Source organism: Dipteris shenzhenensis, chromosome 3 (assembly GCF_047967505.1).
Source record: "Dipteris shenzhenensis isolate YYH24624 ecotype China chromosome 3, Dip_SZ_1.0, whole genome shotgun sequence".
In the NCBI taxonomy this organism is placed as follows: Eukaryota; Viridiplantae; Streptophyta; class Polypodiopsida; order Gleicheniales; family Dipteridaceae; genus Dipteris; species Dipteris shenzhenensis.
The window spans coordinates 63,286,996-63,306,942 of NC_141598.1; the positions used below are offsets into that span (position 1 = coordinate 63,286,996).

The following is a 19,947-nucleotide window of genomic DNA, read 5'->3' on the forward strand; positions in this document are numbered from 1 at the left end:
TCACGGAGGAATGTCATGAACTTCCATATGCAGGTCATCAAGGTATTGCTTCTATGACCCGAGCTCTGAAAAGATATTTGTATTGGCCAGGAATACATCATGACATTCATAAATTTGTCATGGAATGTTTGGTGTGTCAAAAGGTTTAGCATGATAGACAGAATACACTTGGTCTCTTGATGCCTCTTCTAGTGCCCCAGGCACTGTGGGAGAGCATTGCTATGGATTTTTGTTTTGATGTGTCAAGATCAAAGATAGGAAATAACATATTATGGACTGTTATTGACAGATTCAGCAAGCAGGCACATTTCATTCTTATCTGGAAAACTATCAAAGTAGACCATATTGCTAAAATATTTCTAGCACAAATCTTTACACACTATGGTATATGCCCAAATCCATACTCAGTGATCGAGATCCCAAGATGACCAGCTTATTTTGGAGAGCTTTATTTGACTTCTTCTTATGAAAGCTTTATTTGACTTCTTCTTCTTTTCATCCCCAAACAGATGGACGAAGTGAGGTAGCCAACTCCACAATGCTTGATAAAATGTTATGTGGCTGATCTAAAATCAGAGTGGGAAAGGTATCTTCCACTGGTGGAGTTTGCTTACAACACTGTCCACAACTCCACAAGAAAAGTTCCGTTTGAGGTAATTTATGGGAAGGTGATTTGACCCATATCCTAAGGAATTAAGATGAAATATTTGCAACTGACTAGAATGTCAGGGATCTTGAGACAACATTCAGTCAGGTTTGAGCAGCAATCGAAAGATCTTGCGAGAAGCATAGAAAGGCTTTGCAGATAAACATAGAAGAGCACTTAAGCTCCAACGAGGTGATTGGGTACTCCTAAAATTTAAGAGGGCTAGGCTCAAGAAGTTAGAGGGCAAAGAAAAAGTCTATCCCAAGTTGTTTACCAAGTATTATGGTCCTTCCCGTGTCACAAGAGAAATCAACGAGGTAGCTTACATGTTGGAATTGCTAGAGCACTGGAAGATTCACAATGCATTCCATGTGAGTCATCTAAAAAAGTATCAAGAACCTGAGCCTACAAGGCTGATGAATCCTCCAACCTGAGCAGACAATTTGCCATACAGTAAAACGGGCACCCAGGGGCAAGATTGTTTATCGATATCTTGTTAAGTTTAAAACTTATTCAGCTTTAAATGCAATTGGATGTATGAGGATGAGCTTCTGACCATCCATCAATCCTTAATGTATATAAAGAGGCTTTTCAATTAGGGACAACTCACTAGAAGCTGAGGGGATGTCACAAAATGTGTTTTATTCCAAGTGATTAATAAAGAAAATATATTTTAACTTCTGCCCCGGTCAAAGCCCTGACCACGGTCAAGGAGGGTTGACTATGATCAATTAGAGAGGTCAAAGAATTGACTTCGGTCAAAGTGACTTGGCCTTGGTCAAAATGGCTTAACTATGGACAAGCAGGGTTGACTTTGGACAACCAGAGTACTTGTTTATTTTTGCATTGGCTTGCATCAGCAAAAAGGACGTGGTTGTCGTTTCATCCACTCTCTCCTCTCACATGCACACAATTAGAAGATTTTGTTATGGGTACCTAGGTTACTTTCCGTTCCTATCTTCGTCTAGGCAGTCAGTTTTTGCCACTTCATCAACACCACTTCTTGCGTACCTACAATGTTCTCATTTGGATCTTGTCAGGGCTTCCCTATCGTTCTGGCTATATAATGTAGGATCTACCTTCTTAAGGGCAAGCCAGATTTTGCCACTTCATCGATATCCTTCTCCTTTTGATCACACACATCCTCACCATTTTCATCTTCAAGGTTTTGTTAGGGATGACATGTAAATTCGTAGAGTCTTCTAAGTGACGCGGGTCTACCTTTCTGAAGGTAATGTAGATTGTTCCACTTCTTTGATACTCTTTCAGCGTGAAGATCCCTAAGCAGATGCCCTTGTTGCTAATCATACACATCCCCGTGAGTGGAAGCATCGCAAGCATAGTTGCACGAAACGGCCGTTTCGTCGCTGGAAACGGAAATGGCGAAACGGAAACGGCGTTTCTTCAAGAAACGCCGTTTCATAAAACCTGTTTTTGCCCTAAATCCCAAAAGTCGTGATTTCGCCGCCTGGCTCCATTTTTCGCCGCCTCCTGCCGATTGCACTCCTCCTGTGCATCCTTGCTGCTCTCTCCACCTTCTCTAAGCTCTCTCCATCCCTCCATCCTTTGCTCTTGGACTCTCCATCCCGTTTTCCTCGGACCTCCATCCTTCTCTCTCCATCCTCTTCATCCTTTGCTCCATCTTCTCCATCCTGCAAAAGCTGCAGCTTGGCAGCCTGCTCTCCATCCCTCCATCCTTCTTCTCTCCATCCTCTCTTTAATCTTACCTGTAACCTCTCCATCCTCCTTCACTTCTACCTCTGATCCTCCAGGCTCCTTCCACCTCTCCATCCTCTTTTACCTCTGAGCTCTCCATTCTCCTTCTACCTCTCCATACTTTCTCACTTGTGACCTCTCCATCCTCCTCAATGCCGAGAGATGCTTATTGGGTCCATGTCTCCCTCCTAGATAGTTATAAAGGAGGCAGTGGCTCCAAGAAGTATGAATGATGCATTGATGCTTGAAGGCTGAAGCTTCAAGTATAGATAATTGTATTATGTATGATTTGCAAATTGCACTCTATTGATAATTATATTATGTATAAAAAATAAAATTTTATACATAAATTGTATCATATTGCCGTTTCTTCCGTTTCCGTTTCGGCGGGGCCCGGAAACTCCGTTTCTTCCGTTTCCGTTTCGGCTGGTAACTATGATCGCAAGTGTTGTAGATGCCCTTGTTCACATCCTCGTGAGTGGGAGCATCGCAATTGTTGAGAGGAATGCCACTGCCTGCTGCAAAAAGAGTGGTAGTCATGAATGTCCTACAACAAGTTGACCCATAATAGAAGACTACAAAAGTTGCACACAATATATACCAAGGAATACAATAAGATACTGCCAATCCTATGCTTAAAAGAAAGGGAAGCTGTTGGTGGTAACCTAGGTATGCAATTCTTAAGTCACAAGATTGGATCCATGTGGAAAGACACTGAAACACCTAACGAATCTTCCACAAGGGAAGGAGAGATCTAGCCATAAGATACACAATGTAAAGGAATGGTGAGTATGGAGAGGCTAACAAAGATAAGTCTAGGAAAGGGGGCATGATGAGAATGAATGAAGTGTTAAAAACGAGAGAGTAAGAGAGCAGGAAGCAAGAGAGCTGAACGTAGTGTTTGCAATAGAAGAAGTGACTAATACAAGAAGTGGGATGGGTTTTGTCTAAGTGACAAAACCTTATCCTTCACTAACCGTAGTTAGTGAACTAACTGTGGTTAGGGGGAAAAACCTCTAACTGAGGGAAAAGTGCCCCTAACCTACTTATTACATTATATTGGTCACTGCTGAATTATAATACTAATTCTAACACCCCCCTACAGTGCCAATGTCATGTACAAGGAAATGATCAATCACCAAAAGGAGATAAGTTCAGGGCATTGCGAAATGCCTCAAACTTTTCACGTGGAAGTGCTTTGGTGAAGATGTCTTCAACATTGTCATGTGTTGACACATAGATCATACTGATCTCTCTTGCATGCAACTTCTCTCTAACATAGTGATAGTGAACCTCAATGTGCTTTGTGCGAGCATGAAACACAGGATTCTTTGCCACTGCTATAGCACTCTGACTATCAGTGAGAATTGGAGAAGGACCCTCCAATGAAAGATGAAGATCAGCAAATAAACGATGCAGCCAAACACATTCAATTGTCGTTGTGAAAGATGCCCTGTACTCAGCTTCACATGAGGAGCTAGCCACTGTAGACTGTTTCTTGCTCAACCAAGAAATGCAAGCATGTCCTAGAAAGAAACAATTCCCACTGGTGGACTGCCTAGTATCATAGTCTCCAGTCCAATCTGAGTCACTGTAAGCATGCATCTGCAAGTCACCCCCCCTGGGAAACATCAAGCCAAAAGACTTTGTACCTTGCAAGTAATGGAAGATGCGTTTTACAGCCTGCCAATGCATAATCTTTGGCTGCTTACCTGAGAAACTGAAAACTGAATATTAGGTTGTGTATTGCAGAGATAAATGAGGCATCCAACAGCCTGACTGTAGAGTGTGACATCAATTGATTCACCCGCATCATTCATTGTAAGCTTCAGCCCTGGCTCCATGGGAGTGGACATAGGCTTGTAATCATGCATGTTGAATTTGTCCAAGAGCTTTTGAACATACTTGGACTGAGACATAACAATGCCGCGTTTCTCTTGAATAAAGTGGATCCCCAAAAAGAAATGTAACAAGCCCAAGTCTGACATATCAAATGTAGCTTTCAATTGGGCCTTGAAATCTGCAATTACTTCCTCATTTGATCCGTAGAGTAGCATGTCATCTACATAAAGAATGATGACCAGAATATCCCCCCCATCCTTCTTGATGTAGAGGTTGCTCTCAGTTGGACTATTGTGCAGCCCCTTGCTGGTCAGAAAGGCATCAATTTTGGCATACCATGCATGTGGGGCTTGTTTCAGCCCATATAAAGCTTTATTCAGCTTGCATACCTGAAGTGCATTTCCTGAAATTTCAAAGCCCGGAGGTTGTTTGACATAAACCTCTTCCAACAAGTCTCCATCAAGGAAAGGTATTTTAATGTCCAATTGATGAACATTCCATTCAAAATTTGCAGCCATGGCTATAACTGACCTGATGGTTGTCATCCTGGATGTAGGAGCAAAAGTCTCCTCATAATGTATGTCCTTTTTCCGAGCATATCCTTTTGCAACCAGCCTTGCCTTGTACCGATCAATGGACCCATCTGGCTTTCTTTTGACTTTGAAAACCCACCGTGTACCTATGGCATTCTTACCTGGTGGCAAATCCACAACATCCCAAGTCTGATTTTTATGAATGGACTGCAACTCATCGTGCATGGCATTCATCCAATGCACATTATCTTTTGCTTCTTCAAATGTCTCAGGCTCCTCCTCATCAAGAAGAGTACCTGCATAAGCTGATTCAACTGAATGAGCTCCCTCCATGTGCCTTACTGCACTACGAGTTCTGCCAGGCAATGGAGCTTCAAGCCTACTCTCCCTGAGAGTCTGAAGCAACCAATGCGGGACTGTTTTGGCTGCGTGTATCTCTTGAATTTCTTGCCTGACAACTTCATCCACACCCTGAGGTTGTACCAATTCAGCTAGGGGCTGAATCTGTACTTGTGGAGCTGGCGGAGGTTGCTGTAAATTCTGATTTTCAGCGGGGGAACCAAATGCTATAGGAAGCATCCCCTCAAACACATCATCTGAAGTAGCTCTGTCCACCCATTGGGCATCGGTGGATGGGAGCCCTCTGAACTTCAAAAGGTACATCTTGCGAGTCGTGCCTCGACGTCCCGTAGTGAAGTTATGCAGAATAATTTGCTCTGGGATCAACAAGATCTCAGTGTTCTCTACTTCAGGTGCATCGTCCAGTGTGGGCTCTTGAGGTGGTTCCCCAATGAAGGGTTTCACCAAGCTTACGTGGAAGACATCGTGGATCTTCCAATGCTCTGGAAGTCTCAATCGGACTGAGACATCATTTATTACTTGCAACACCTGAAAAGGACCATAATATCGAAAGGATAGCTTGAAGTAGATGCGCTTTTTGCCTACTTTGGTTTTTAATGAGACTTTCTCAAATTTCAATAAGACCCATTGGCCTTCTTTCACTGCAAACGCCCTCCGTCTTTTATTTGCAGCTGCTCTTTGTTTCTCCTGTGCCTTTTGAATGGCTGCTCGAACCGTGGCATAAGCAGAGTCATAATCCTCCACGAATTGATCAGCGGCAAAGATTTTCTCTTTTGTTTGCATGAGTGGAGTTGGTAAAGATCTACCATATACAATTTCAAAAGGAGCTTTTCCAACGGAGGAATGAATTGTGTTGTTATAAGCAAACTCCACAAGAGGAAGGAATTTCTCCCAAAAGGTTTGCTGGTCATGCACATAAAATTTCAGCAAATCCAAGAGTGTACTATTCGTAACTTCAGTTTGGCCATCCGTTTGAGGATGAAAAGCTGAGGAGAAACTTAGAAGAGTTCCAAGGTTCTCAAACAAAGCCTGCTAGAAGTTACTAGTGAACTTTGAGTCTCTATCTGATACTATAGACTTGGGCATGCCGTGGTGTCTAAAGATGTGTCTAATAAATAAAAGGGCAGCTTTAGGTGCCTTGAGATTCTTTCTGCAAGGAATGAAGTGGGCTTGCTTGCTGAATCGATCTACTATCACCCAAATCATGTCATGATTTTGATTGGTCTTGGGAATTCCTGTAATGAAGTCCATGGTGATGTGTTCCCATGGTCTCTCAGGAATGGGTAGGGGCTGAAGTAAACCCTTGGGTTTTCCTCTCTCATACTTAGCTTTTTGACATGCGAGACAAGCTGAAATGTAGGCAGCAGTGTCCTTTTTCATGTTAGGCTAGTAGAAAAATTTATACATGGCTGAAAAAGTGGCCACAATACCCCTATGACCAGCATAGGGTGGGTTATGGCTTTCCTCCATCACTTTAGATCTAAGCTACTTTGTGATACATAGTTTGTTCTCCATGAATAAATAGCCATCCCTGATGTGGTAGGCATGATGGGTGCCTCCATCTTTCAAATGTGCCCATGGCTGAGCAAAATCAGCATCTCCCTCATAGAATTCTTTGAGCGCTGTTAGCTCATCATGATAGGGAAGTGAAATATGGTGAAGCCGTGGTCTACGAGAAAGGGCATCAGCCACTCATTCTCTTTTCCAGGAATATATTGTATTTGAAAATGAAATGATTGCAGAAAGGTAGACCATTTCATATGTCTCTCTCTGATCAGAGGTTGAGTTGGAAAATATTTAAGACTTTCATGATCAGTTTTTACAAGAAAATCTATCCCTAAAAGATAATGTTTCCAAAGTTTGAGAGCATGAATTACAGCTAAGAGTTCTTTTTCATAGATATCATAATGAAGTTCAACATCTCTTAGCCGTCGGCTTTCAAAGGCCACAGCATGACCATCCTGGGTAAGAGAAGCCCCAAGGCAATCGCCACTGGCATTAGCTGCTACTAGGAATGGTTTCCTTAAGTCAGGAATGATAAGTACAGGAGCTGTAGTCAGGGCATGCTTTAGAGCATTAAAAGAGTCCTTTTCTTTTTGGGTCCATCTGAACTTCAAATTTTTCTTAGTGAGATCATGTAGAGGAGCTGCAAGTTCAGCAAAATGCCAAATAAACCTTCGGTAATATGAGCATAGGCCCAGAAAAGACCTTACCTCATGGGCATTCTTCAAGTCAGGCCACTCTACAATTGTCTGTATCTTGGCTGGGTCCATACGGACACCTTCTCGTGAGATAATGTGACCAAGATAGTGAATCTCAGGAAGAAAGAACTCACTTTTCTTCTCATTGATGTGAAGAGCATTTTCAGCTAAGATTTGAAATACAATCTTTAGATGCTCCTTATGCTCTTCCTCATTCTTGCTGAAAATGAGGATGTCATTAAAGAAGACGGCAGTGAACTGTCTATAGTTCCTGAACAACCGTTCTATCAGCCGATTGAACGTGGCTAGGGCATTGGTAAGGCCAAATGGCATTACCATATATTCATACAGCCCAAATGTGGTTCAGAAGGCTGTTTTATGAATGTCCTCAGGTACAACTCGTACCTGATGGTAGCCACTCTTAAGATCTATGCGGCTGAAAATTTCAAATCCTCCTAAACGATCAAAGATATCGTCTATACGAGGAATCGGGAAACGATTCTTAACCGTCTGTTTGTTTAAGGCTCTATAGACTATGCACATTCTGAAGGTTTTATCCTTCTTTTGGACTAGTAAGACAGGAGAGCAAAAAGAAGAACTACTGGGTTGGATCAATCCCTTGTCCAAGAGTTCTTGGACTTGCTTGAAGATTTCATCTTGTTGAGATTGACTAACTCTATATGGGGGTCTATTTGGAGGTGAAGACCCTGGAACTATGTCAATTTTGTGATCGTCTGGTCTCTCAGGAGGGAGGTGACTAGGAAGTTCATGAGAGAAGCACCTAGAGAATTCCTGAAGGAAATCTAATCTTTCTTTTGTGAGAGGATCTGACTTTTCTTCACTTGGTTGCTTCTCGCGTACAAACAATAGAAAAGAACATACTCCTTTCTTAAGCAAATTGGGAGATCGTGCATGACTTACCATAGGAATGGTGTTTCCTGAAACTCCCGCTGTAATGCTCACATCTCTACCCTTATGTTGGAGGGTTAGAATATTCTTCACATAATCGATTCGGGGGTTGACTTGCTTATGCCAGGGCATGCGGAGAATCACATCTGATCCTTGAAGTGGTGCCACCATGAAGGCCTTGTAGATGATCCAAGTACCCCTGGATGTGTACCCGAAGCTTGCCGATGATGGGGTACACCTGCTCTTCTTGGTTCTTTAAGGCTGCAGTTGCCTCCAAGGCTTCTCCTTTATCCTCTGGGGCTATCCCTAAGTTTTGTGCCATCTCATGAGAAATAAAGTTGTGAGTAGCTCCACTATCAAACAAAAACAAAGCGGATTGATCCTTTACCTGACCCCATGTTTTCAACAAACTATGGGTGTCGTTTACAGCTCCCTTTTTTGGAGGTGCTTCCACCTTGTTAACTACCAAAACTGGCTTTTTGGGAGCTGCTTCTTTGTTGCTGCTCTTTTTGGTAGCTTGAGGGCATTCGTAGAAGTTGTGGCCTCGCTCGCCACACTTGAAACACCGCCCTTCGGAGTAATACTTTTGCTTCTGTTGTGGAGACAATGAGCTGAAAGTGCGGGCTCCTTTCTTCGAAGGAGGCTGGCTGGCTGACTTTTGCTCTTTTGGTGCGTCCTTTGCTGTCCCCTTACCCTTTTGTTCCTTGGAAGAGGTTCCCTGGAACTTCCACTTGTTGTTGCTGCCGTTCCGCTTGTTGGAGAAAGACAGTTTCTTCTCCACCTTCAAGGCGATGTTGATGGTGTCTTCGAGAGAAGTAGGAGTGGCAATGTCCACCTCATGCTGAACGATATACCGTAGGCCAGCAAAGAACTTCCTTTGCTGCTCTTTTTTATCCTTCCTACTGAATGCTTGAACTTTTAACAAAGTATCCCAAAAATGATCAACATACTCACTGACTTTCTCTTCTTGGCGTTGGCGGAGGATGTCCCACTGCACCATTGTATCTCTCTTAAACTCCTTAGGCAGGAAGTGCCTCATCAAGTTCTTCTTGAAGCGCTTCCAGGTGTGGGCTTGCTGTCCAGTGTTGACCATAGCTGCCCACCAGAGTGAAGCACGGTCTTGCATGTGCAGGACGGCAAATTGGATCTTCGCCTTGTCTTCGTACTCGTCCCCCTCAAAGAAATACTCGAGGTCTTGGATCCAGGCCAGCAAGACCTCGGGCTTGTCCTCTCCCTTGTACTTGGTAAACTTGAAGAGCTTATCTCCAAGAGGTACCTTATGCTCTGCATACCTTTGTCTCCGTGGACGTCTCGAAGGAGATGGACTCCGATGATGCCGTCTACCTCGAGGAGGGGAAGAAGAGGATGATCTTCCCTCCTTGTTGGAGGAGTTGTTGTCCGCACGGTCTTCCTTGGGATTGGGGCCCTATGTCATGAGTTTCTGCTTGGTTGCTTTCCAGCACTTGAACTTGTTGAGCAATGTTTGACAAGAGAGCAGTCAACTCATGCAGGTTAGGAGGAGGGTTAGGTCCATTGGCTGCCATGATGACAAGATGACTCAATGAAGGAGAGACTCAACAAAGGATAGCACAGAGTACAGGACCACTGCCTAAGCTCTGATACCAATGTAAACTACTCGGTGCTTTCTATCAATTCAGACAACGGATTTTGCAGAGGCGTTTGAATGAAATGACTGCGAGTTGCCATACACATATACTTGAACTTAAGAGTTTGCAATTAAGCTGGAATTAAGACTTATACCGCTTAAACACAAAGTGACATCATTGGAAATTGCAATATGATTGAGGGGCCAAGACAGGCCCCCCCCCTTATCCAGGCTCACTTTATTCTTGAAAATGGAGATACAAGACCAAGGTGCAATGCACCTTCCGAACTGATGAACTCAGTGAAAACCTAGGACCTAGATACAAGACTCAAGAGCATATGTACAAGGTAGACAACAAAAAAGGAGGACTCCAAGCTCATGTTTCAACTCTTGGCTTGCCCAATCCACAAGGAAGAAGACTGCAACAATCACCACTTAAATCCAACATTAGAGGCAAGCACTAGTTTCTAGAAAGATAGTAGAAACAACATGAGATAGTGCTGTAAATGAGATAAACTTGACAATACAGGCTCCCTTCATGACTTGACCCTTTTGTAGATGAAGTCCTTGATGCCTCTGAAGCTACCTTGGGTGAGGAGAGTGTGGAAATGGGGCTGGAATGAGAACAGCTTTAGAAAAACAGCTTGTAGGCTAGAGAGAGAAAGCCTTGATGGAGTGATAGCTGTAGAGAGGGTGTGCCAATGCTGATCCCAAGGAGAGAGGAGCTGCTGCTGTTCCAGAGGTGCACAAAAAGGCAGATTTCTGCAAGGGGAATGGGCTGGAACAGTAGAGAGAGAAAGACTGCAGCAGGAGAGAGAAAGGGGCTGTGGCTGCTCCAAGCTAGGAGAAGGACAGAGGATGCTGCTGCTGTTCCAGAAGAGCTGAGAGGGGGCAGATTTCTGGAGAGGAAGGGCTGGAACTGTAGAGAGAGAAAGTGCTGCTGTAGAGAGAGAAAGTGCTGCTGAGGTGAGAGAATGGCCTGGGGAGAAGCTGGCTGCACCCAAGGAGCTGGAGAGGTTCTGCTGCATCAACCAAAAGGAGAGAGAAGAAAAGTGATGAATTGTTCATGTAGGGAATGAAGGGGAGAGGCCTTCTTTTATAGGCTCAGCCCCCCCCCCCCCCCCCACGGCTTAGAGTGGAAGGTGGGCACTTGTCCCAGATTTTTGGTGGGCTGCAGTCCCAAAGAGGACAGCCCACAACCTGCCCCAAATCTACCAGATTTGGGGCCAGACACTTGGCCTGCATGCTCTGCCACTTGCCATGCATGCTGCCACATGCGTGGGACAGGTGGACTGACCTGCCAGCTTAGATTCCATGTGGTTGTCTGCCACGTCTCACTCCCAAAAACCCTAAAATTTCAAAGTTGTCAGAATTCAATTCTGATCGCACCCACGGGTTCCTAACAGCTTGGACTATCTATTGACATACTCTAAGGTCATAATTGAGCCATACTGAGCTCATTTGTTTGTCGTCTTATCTTGTATCTCCATTACTCTTGGCATGCTGCCAGGCCCACACCCAAAGCTCAGGGAACATTCTCTTGAATGGTTCCTAGGTCAGTATGCAATCTGTGCATTTGATTGGTCCCATGTTTGGGTACTCAGGTGGGGTGTGGTTTCCAGATGTCCCTCTCAAAGAGAGGCCATCACTCTCGTGGGTCACTAATGCCCATAACCCCAAGCAAGGGGGTCCACCCTCAAATGCTAGACCTAGCTTCCATTGTCTGTAACTGAACAGTAGGAAAACATTTTATTTCTTAATAAGCATACTATTGAAAAACAAAAAGAAATAGTACCAAGCAAGTGGATACATGTTGAAGCAAGATGACATGCCCATACTTGGCATGCCATAACTCCGCATTGTGCATTGCAGCAGTGGGAGTGCTAACTGATAATGCAAGATGGGATCTTTTTTCATATAAAGCAAGCTGAAAAAGACCCCGATACAAAGTGCCAGACAACCTCAAAGCATATTCATTTTCTTTGTCTCTGACTGCACACTTGTCATCATAAAAAACAACCTGAAATCCTCCTCTATTGAGTGAGGACACTGAAAGCAAATTCTTCTTTATACTCGGCACATAGAGTACATCTGATATTCTGAAATCTGTGCCATCAGTGGATGTGAGAATAATGTTTCCCACTCCACACATTGAATGAGAAGAATTATTTGCACAAGTTACCTTCTTCTTGGTGGGTGAAGAATGCAAAGTTACAAACATATTTTTCTTGGAAGTGATGTGCTTTGAAGCACCACTATCAAAATACCAAGTATGTAGTGTCTCATCAACACTAAAAGAGCATTCATCCTTTGAAGGATCGTAACTGCAAGTCAAAAAAGCATATGGGTCATCATCATTAGTGGCTGTAGTATTTGAACTACCCACTAAAAAATCTGAAGTGCAAGTCAAAAAGGCATAGTGCTCTTCAACCAAGTTGGCTGCAACATCTCCTCCATCATGGCAATGTGGACCTGCTGCATCTGATACAGCCATACCAGAATCCCTTTTCTTTTCTTTGGCTATGCACTTCTTGCACTCTCTAATATAATGACCTGGCTTCTTGCATTAATGACAGATGCCCTTCTTTTTCTGCTTGTTTGTATCACCCTGTGCCTTATAAGAAGGCTGTCCAGAATCAGCTTTATGCTAATGTGTGGGCTGATGGGCATGTGGCTTATGCTGCCCTTTACCCTTGGGCTTGAACTTAGAGAGCATAGCATGCTCGCCAGCCCGGGTTGCCATACTTTTGCGTGTTTGTTCCTCCTGCAACAGAAGTCCTACCAACTCGTGAAAGGAGAGAGGATTGCTGCCCCCCCTCAATGACAAATTCAGCGAGGTGTGGAAACCGAGATAGGACCAGCAATTGTTCCTTGATATCCTGAAGCTTTGTGAGGTGAGAATTCATGGAATCTCCCTCCTCCATATGTGTATGGGAAAGTTCTCGCTTCAGAAAGGAAACTCTAGCATCGTTTCTTGCTGCAAACATACTCTCCAGTATTACCCAAGCTGCTATAGATGTCTTGCATGACCGAATATGAGGTATAATGAACCTCTTGACAGAAAGAGAAATTACTGAAGGAGCTTGTGCATCTCTAGAGTCCCATCTTTTTTGCTCTACTGTGGGAGCTCCTGGAGCGGCTGCTCCAATTACCTGTGCTGTATTTGTACCTCTACCCCTGTCTCCAGCTGTAGGAGTGACAGGTACCGGTGTTGTATCTGGTCTTTCTTCATCTCCATTGACATAATCCCAAAGATTTCTGCCAACTAAGATATTTCGAACCATGAAACTCCACAAGGAGTAGTTGGTGCCATCCAACTTATCCTCATGTGTGAGAACCCCGAACACCTCATTTGAGTTGTTCTGTGCCATTTTTGCCAGATAAACTCAGAAATACAGCAAACTGAACAAGTAAAGTCCCTCCCTGGAATGCCTTTTATGGTGTGACAATCCCTCTATGATCAATCCCTCCCCATTTGATAGGAGTCCTCTACTCAGTGCCTTGATTACCCGTCTCGCCAAAGCGCTTTGTCTCAATGCCACAATTGTGATGAGCACTCTACTATATTGCCAATTGTCAACCTATGGTTGATCCTTCTATTTAGCCACTATGGGTGACCTATGGCTTGCTCCATTTACTTGGCCTTGTGGACATTAAGCCTCTTTTTTCCTTGTGTAAAACGAATTCCCTGAGAAGGGGGGGGATTGGTCAAGGAAATTGGGAGTGTGGCAGAGTTGGCATAGTGCATATAGTTGCCAGGTCACCCTCTCGCCCAATTGGTCCATATCATCAACACCCTCGTTGTCAAGGATGCTCTAGGCCACCCTCGGTATTTTTGTACTCATGTTGTTTTCGTGCTTTATTTGTCTCTCATTTGCACCCCGGTCTCGTGATTCATGTTAGAATTATTATTATAATTCAGCAGTGACCAATGTAATGCAATAAGTAGGTTAGGGGCACTTTTCCCTCAGTTAGAGGTTTTTCCCCCTAACCACAGTTAGTTCACTAACTACGGTTAGTGAAGGATAAGGTTTTGTCACTTAGACAAAACCCATCCCACTTCTTGTATTAGTCACTTCTTCTATTGCAAAAACTACGTTCAGCTCTCTTGCTTCCTGCTCTCTCACTCTCTCATTTTTAACATTTGGTATCAGAGCAGGGCCTTCCTGGCTGACCTCCTGCCTCTAGCCCTCAAGCTCCATCTTCAAGTCCTGCTCCTGCCCGTCGGTACATCAGTATGGATTTCGAACCTGCGCGTCAAGTCAGTACGTCCATACAGCTCCTGCGTCACTTTGTCCGTACTGCTCCCGTACCAGCCTATACTAACATCCCGTACAAGTACATGCTGACATTCAGTCCGTACACTCGCCCGTACCTCTGATGTTAGTACAGTCGTACATTTCGTACATAGAGCGTTGTACAAATTTCGTACCTTCAGTACAGTCAGTACTTGTGCCGTATTGCACCGTACCGCAGGTCCATACCAGCGACCGTACATCTGTACAACTGCGCCACACGTGCGAACTCTATTCCCGTTGCATCAGCACCGTACAGCCCGTACCGGTTTCAATACACCATTCTGCACAGCGCCTTTTCGTGCTCAGTCCGTACATCTGCCGTACAGCTGACGTCAGTTGTCCGCGGACTGTTGCTGTTCTTGAGGTCAGGGTGCCTTTACAGGGTACTCTAGAAAGGTGGTTGTTTGCAGAGCTTTCATTGCAGGTGAACATTGGAAGGAGTTTTTTATCAAGCATTGGTGCAGAGAGCCATTGTTTGGCCTGCATTTTGGGAACAAATTTGGGGCTTTTGCATTTGTTGCAGAGAATTGCAGAAATTTGGGGCTTTTAGTTCATTTGCACCTTTCAGGTGCAATTTCTTGCAGAAATTTGGGGCTTTTGCATTTGGGTTGCAATTTTGCAGGTAAAAGGGCATTTTGGAAGTCTGCAAACAGTTTTGGACTCAGTACGAGTCAAATTGCAGACTTTTGCCAACTTTTGCAGATTCTATTTGCAGATTTTTGGGCATTGAGCAGAGCATTGTGGTGCATTTTGAGCCTTTGACAGGCTGTGATAGTATTTGTCACTGTGGGCATATTTTTCTTTGCAGATTTTATTTGTGCATGAGTCCAGTCAATTTGGAACATCAACTTGTTTGATTCAAGGATGGCAACTTTCTGATGAGCTTCGCCCACCCACCAGTAACAGATGGGGGCGTATGCAAACAACAAATAATCTAGAAGTTGGAGAGGAGAGCGCACCTTTGTGAGCTAGTGGTCCTTTGTTTGCAGTAATGATTCCCCATGTGAAGAGAGGGAGTTTAACCTATGAGAGGGTGTAGTGAGGCAGGGAGCTACAAGTTGCGAAGGTCCCCTAGGGAACTGTTGTACTATTGGGCAGCGATGCTCCATTTCAAGAAGGACATGTAGAGATACCTTGTTCTGCACATTGCATCCAATGGCATTGTAGCCTCATTTGGGTTGTCCTGTCTAGCTGGAGAAACCAACTCTATAGCTTACTCCTCTCGAAATTGTCTTTCGTAGCTATTTAGGATTTTCATTTTCTCTCTTTTGTGTTGTAGCATCTTAATTTGAATTGCTTTAACCGCCATTGTTCATATTTGTGCAAACATGGAAGGAGCCCCTTTTTTCTTTTTTTTATATTTTTCTTTCCAACCTTCAGTCTCATGGCCTATGCAATGACTTCTATCCAACCAAAATTATTTCTCAGTTAATAGGGGGAATTTTTTTTCAAAAGTCTTTGCCATTACATCTATAATAGTCAATTGAGTTGGCAGCTATGTTCAATGACTGCACAAGGAGAGATGGATCTTTACACCAATGCCATATCTTCTCAGCACCTTGTCACAAAGAGGTAGAGGTTGCATACCTTTGACAGGACATCTTCTACCCATGAAAGATATGTCTCAAGCTTTCAATGTTATTCTCAAGCTTCCATCCTCTATACAAGGAAGGCTCTACAGGACTTGTCTACTCTTTGCAGCTGTATTGTTTGAGAGGAGAAGGAGACTGGGATCCCATCATGGATCTCACCCCTAAAAATCCTAATGAATAGATACACTAGGGACACAAGGGCCCTTTTGAGGCATCTAGGTTTCGAAGGGTGTGGGAGTGTAGCAAGTCATTTGTCTGAGTCTAGTGTATGGTAACAGTGTAAACCACCTAATCATTTATTCTTTATTTTTCTTAGTACAAGGAAATATCTATTTTCACACTCTGTTTTGTGTTGTATTATGTTTTTTCAATACTTGGAAAGTAATTGTTTGCCATGTAATGAAGACAAAAATGACTGTATTTCAGGTTTCGTGTGACTCTATTTGTTGAGGACAAGTATGAAAATATTGATCAAAGTAGTGTTAATAATGCAGAGTACATGGATAGGACACGCAACATTTTTAGTTCAGTTTGACAAAGTCAATGTGCTTACTGATCCTGGTAAGTTTTGACTTCTTACAATTGCTCATTGTTTGCAAATTTTCCACTTTCCCCATTCTTTTTATCACTTGAAAATATGCTTCAGAAAATAGATTGGTAGCTTAAAATACTCTTTTGTGAAATGCTCCTATACAACGTATCTTTCTAGTTGTAGTGTGCATTCTTCTCACACAACAGTTGGTTTCAAACTTTAAAAACCTGAAATTCTGCTTACGATGTCCAAAGAAACCCATCATGATTAATGTTTGGATGGTGGGCACAATCCTCTTGAGGACTCTGGCAAAGGTGCAGTCTCATTCTACACTTTCCTCTTCATTTGTTGGGGAATAGAGTGTTATTATTAAGATATAAAAAAATAGTATACCATATGCCCTTATCAGAGTTGTTTGACTGAAAACATGACGTACCAAAAACCAGATATATGTTTCCACAAAGGCCTCCCGTGATGCAAAAGCTGGTCAGAGGGGCAACTCCATCCTCGTGATCATCCTTGGTTTCAATGTTTGCTTGTACAGCAGCATCCTGCATTGCAGCTCCTTCATAGACATCTTTACACTTAGCTCAAAACACACATTTTACACTTAGCTCAAAACACTCTCTAAACTGTCATAAGACAGAGAGACCCATAACTTTCAGCAGAGACACTCAAATATTCAAACACATATTGAGATGCGCCTTGAAATGGGCTTCGCTCAGATATAAGTTTCGTAATAAACAGAGAAGTGGTGGGAAAGATATGGGCAGTTTACTGGACCGGGCTAAAAACTGTCTGAAAAAGAAACAGTCATACACAGAGAGTCATAGATTTTTGGTTTGACATCTAATACAATATCTGAAGACATAGGATGATGCTCCTTGAAGAGAGCTTCGCACTGATATAAGTTTCGGACCATCGAGCGAAAAGTTATGAGCAAAATACTGATAGGGGTTCAAACTGTCATGAAAATACCTACTCCTTCTAATGGTGTCGACTTGGGAGAATACTAACTCCATGCTTAGACTTCATCAACGATCCAAGTCCCATAAGGGTCGCCTAAGAGGGAAGGAAGAGCCCTCTTTGTGGCTTCGTAAATAGATAAACCATGTATGCGCAATGAGCAGCCAAATAGACAACACTTTTGAGCACTTTGGAAGAGAAAACAATGGAAAAAGGACAGAGACACTCAAGAGAGAGAACCTGAAGTGACCTTCATTACCAATAGAGTGAGACTCCACTCTAATGCAACTCAAAATACTACAAACACAAGGGAGAAAAAGAGGTTTCATACGTACAAGAGGGAGGGGAAGCTCCAAGACTACTCATAGAGAGAGAATGAACTAGAGAGAGATGGACTCAAGAGTCTACATAAGAGAATATCTACAAGAGGGAGAGAAGGCTCATGAAAGAGGCTTGAGGAGACTAGAGCTACAACAACATGAGGCCTAATGGTGGAACAGATGATGAACAAGGGAGAGGAGGGCTCCTTTTATAGAGATTTTGTCACCCTCCCCATTTACAATTGCTGCTTGTAGATTCTTTTTCCCATCAATCACATAAGCCCGTATGTCACCATCCATGTCCTTTTTGGCTACTCTTGCCATGTGTCCCATCAAAAGATGCTCAAGACTCTTAAAATATTGAGAAAGTCAAGAGTCTCCCCACATGGAGCCTATAGGGACCCTCTCTTTTCCATATGTCGACATCCTCCTTCTTCCACATGGGAATTCTAGAAGGATTCCTGTTGACTCCACACTCCTCCACATGCTTTTCACACGCTTGGCATGTGGCCTCTCTTATATTATTGGAACACATGGCCATGAGCCCACCTCTTTATATGACTCACTCTTTCTATTTTCTAAAAACCCCATAATATCCCATACACAAATAACTCTCACCCCATACCAAGGTATTTATAATTCATACCTATAGTATTTACAATGATTCATTCCACTCATCCTCTCAATCCCATACAATATCTTAGAAAATAGAAATAAGTGAGAGCCGCTAGGCTATCACTTGGTACTCAAACTCTTATCAAACATAGAAGAAAACAATACCAATGCCAAATAAAAAATATCAATTTTCGGCATCATATCTTTCTCCCCCCAGTAGATCCTTTCTAGTGACAGAGAGGGTTTGCTGGGCCTCAAGGTGATCGAGCATAGAAGAATTTAAGGCGATACTCCTTAGTGCGTCCGGGTATCACCATGCCATCAACATCCTCAAGCTGATAGGTTCCATTGGTGACATTCATATACATCCTTATGAAGGCGTGGCCAAAAGTAACCAATCTCTGCTTCTGTTGTGGAGTTAACCCTCAAGGAAACATACCGTCTTCCACATATTGTTGAACATCTTGTAGTTTTGGCCATCCAGTGTCTACCAAAGAAACCACCCCTCGTTGTACTACAATGGCTTGAGTAGCTAACTCATTTGCCCTTTGATTTTCTTTTTTTGTTTATATGAACAAACTTGTAAAAATCAGATTGACTACATAGTGTCATAGTCTTTTGATTAAGCTCCTTTAAATGATGACTTCTTGTCTTGTAATGCTCTTGCATTTGCTTTATAATAAGCTGAGAATCTCCTCTTACTTCCAATTCTTTAACTTGACTTTGAAGACAACCCTCCAAACCAAGAATCAAAGCATTATACTCAGCTACATTATTAGTTGTGATACCTGGAAGCTCTTGTCCTCTTGCCCATACTTCTTAACCTTCAGAATTCATCAAGACCATCCCCTCGGCTGCTTGTTGGCGTGAAGGACTAAAAGCCCCATCAAAATACAAGACAAAAGCTATTGGACATAATATTGAAAAAAGATGTCGAATCCTCAGGCAGTTCAAGTTCCGAGGTTGGGGTCCACTTACTTGTGCCAACGTGTCTCCCTTTTATCATTAATGTCCTCCTTATATTTCTTTTCTTCTCTTAGATCTTGCCGTTCTGTGAGTAAATCTGCCATAGTGGACCTAGTGGTTTTTCCAGTGATAAAAGAGAGAGAGAACTCTTGAAGCTCCGATAACCATTTTGTGAATCTCCCCTCAGGATTAGGCTTGCGAACTAGATATGCTAATACAGACTGAGAGGTAAGGAAGAAAAATGACCGAGGTAATAAATAGGAGCGAAACTTTCTGACTGAAAACACCAAAGAGAGGGCTTGCTGCTCCATTTCTTCATACCTTGTTTCCACCTCTGTAAGGCGTCGGCTGGCATAATAGATGGGTTGTATTCTACATGCCTCTCCTTTTTGTAGCAATACAGCACCAACTGAATGCAAAGATACACTTGGATTTACATAAAAGTCTTGAGACCAATCAAGGGGCTTCAATATTCGCGGCCCTGACTCATGGCATCCTTAAGTTGCTGAAAAGACTCTTGTTGCTACACACCCCATTGAAAAGAAACTCATTTTCTTGTCAACAAGTTCATGGGATGCACTATCTCTGTGAAATCATCACAACAGCGTTGATAATACTTGCTCTTTCCTAGAATTGTCGAACACCAGTGATACTCTCAGGACTTGGCAATGCCATGATTGCTTGAACCTTGTCAGGATTCATTTGCAGGCCTTCTTCAGACACAATATGTCCCAACAAGACTACTTTTGTTTGAGCCAAATGACACTCGCTAGGATTTAGATATCCGAAAAAGGGAAGAAAGAAAGAAAGAAATTTTATTAGTGTCTTCGGAAGACTGATGGGTG

General features: G+C 43.1%; 1 protein-coding gene across 3 annotated transcripts in view; it reads left to right on the forward strand.

Moving 5' to 3' along the window:
- LOC147904151 (uncharacterized) overlaps nucleotides 1-19,947 on the forward strand; it is a 118,181-nt gene that overhangs the window by 4,094 nt on the left and 94,140 nt on the right. For all 3 annotated transcript variants that reach the window (XM_087372766.1, XM_087372765.1, XM_087372763.1), the window contains exon 3: nucleotides 16,198-16,264. In XM_087372766.1, coding sequence (XP_087228892.1) covers nucleotides 16,198-16,264 — 67 coding nt within the window. The remainder of the gene's footprint in view (nucleotides 1-16,197; nucleotides 16,265-19,947) is intronic.